General features: G+C 43.8%; 1 protein-coding gene across 1 annotated transcript in view; it reads left to right on the forward strand.

The window, feature by feature from the left end:
• The window catches only part of PCSK5 (proprotein convertase subtilisin/kexin type 5), a 525,106-nt gene that overhangs the window by 97,545 nt on the left and 426,338 nt on the right, over positions 1-1,223 (forward strand). Inside the window, exon 8 of the mRNA XM_045288529.1 lies at positions 644-660. Coding sequence (XP_045144464.1) covers positions 644-660 — 17 coding nt within the window. The remainder of the gene's footprint in view (positions 1-643; positions 661-1,223) is intronic.

The raw sequence follows: 1,223 nt of genomic DNA on the forward strand, positions 1-1,223 counted from the left end.
AGCCTTGCCAGCTGAAGCAGGGAACTGGCTAAGGCAGCTGCACCCTGGTCTGACCATCACAAAGCAAGAGACCTGAGAACTAGAAAGGTGAGGCTTACCGAGCCATTTATCCCTCTGCCCTTCAATTAACCCCACGTGTGTTTATCGGCCAGGTTGGCACAATAAACTACCTCAGTGGCTAATACAGCATGAGAAACCAAGCCACGCTCTCATAATTCCAATTCTTTTTCTTACTCTATATACCTTTCCCCAATATTTCAATCATGTAAGAACAGAAGATCAGGGTTTAAGCTATGTTTTTCTGTTTCATTGCTCTCTTCATTGCTGATAGGCTTAAGCTGCCTTGGCCTCGTAGAGTATCGAAAAGTCGGTAAACTCCCAAATAAGGACATATGAGATCTTGTTCAGTAAAGATTATGGGCAGGCTTCATGGGCTTACCAATTAGTCTATTTTGCATGGTAAGTGAGACAATCTCATGAAATACGCTGTTTTTGGACGAGAAGAGCACTGGCCGAGTAAGGGGAGGAAGAGCGGCCCTGCAAAGAACGTTGTGGTGTGCGTGTTGAAATGAGTGGAAGAGACGGGTGATACCCTGTGGGTTTTACGTGGAATACATAGGGAAAGAAAATGTGTGGAAGTTAGGCCAATTTGGGAAAGCAGTTTTCCTCTGTGAAAGTGAGTGCTTGTGCCTTTGTACTGAGCTTCTTGATAAGAAGTGAAATCTGAATAATCCATCGTGTTGTATCTTTTTCTTGAAAGGACTCAAGGATAGACTTTGGGGTCCACAAAATCCATTGCCTTCCAATGAATTCTGACTTACAGTGGCCCTATAGGGCCGAATAAAACTGATCCATGGGGTGTCCAAGGCTGCGAGTCTTTCAGAAGCAGGTGGTGGAATTGACCCTGTAAGTGCTGCTACCACCAGGCCTCCTTGACTTATGCATAGATGTTTAAAAATATAATATGAGTTTTCTGGTTATTTAAACCTTCCATCTCAGAGGCATTTTTTCTCCTTTCCAAAAATATAGAGTCATCTATTCATGCACCAAAAAGTACCACAACCAAGTATATGGTATCTGACACTAAAATAACCCCCGATCTATTCTTAGCACTGCAGCCCTGTGATCAGACGGAGTGACGTGGAGGCTAACTCAATTCCAAGTTGCTGTGCCACCTTCTAGCCACCACGTGTCCGTTCTCTTTTTGCCCTTTGACTATTGTT

The sequence above is a fragment of the Echinops telfairi genome, unplaced genomic scaffold (genome assembly GCF_000313985.2).
Source record: "Echinops telfairi isolate 266 unplaced genomic scaffold, ASM31398v2 ScPeMD7_22;HRSCAF=79, whole genome shotgun sequence".
In the NCBI taxonomy this organism is placed as follows: domain Eukaryota; kingdom Metazoa; phylum Chordata; class Mammalia; order Afrosoricida; family Tenrecidae; genus Echinops; species Echinops telfairi.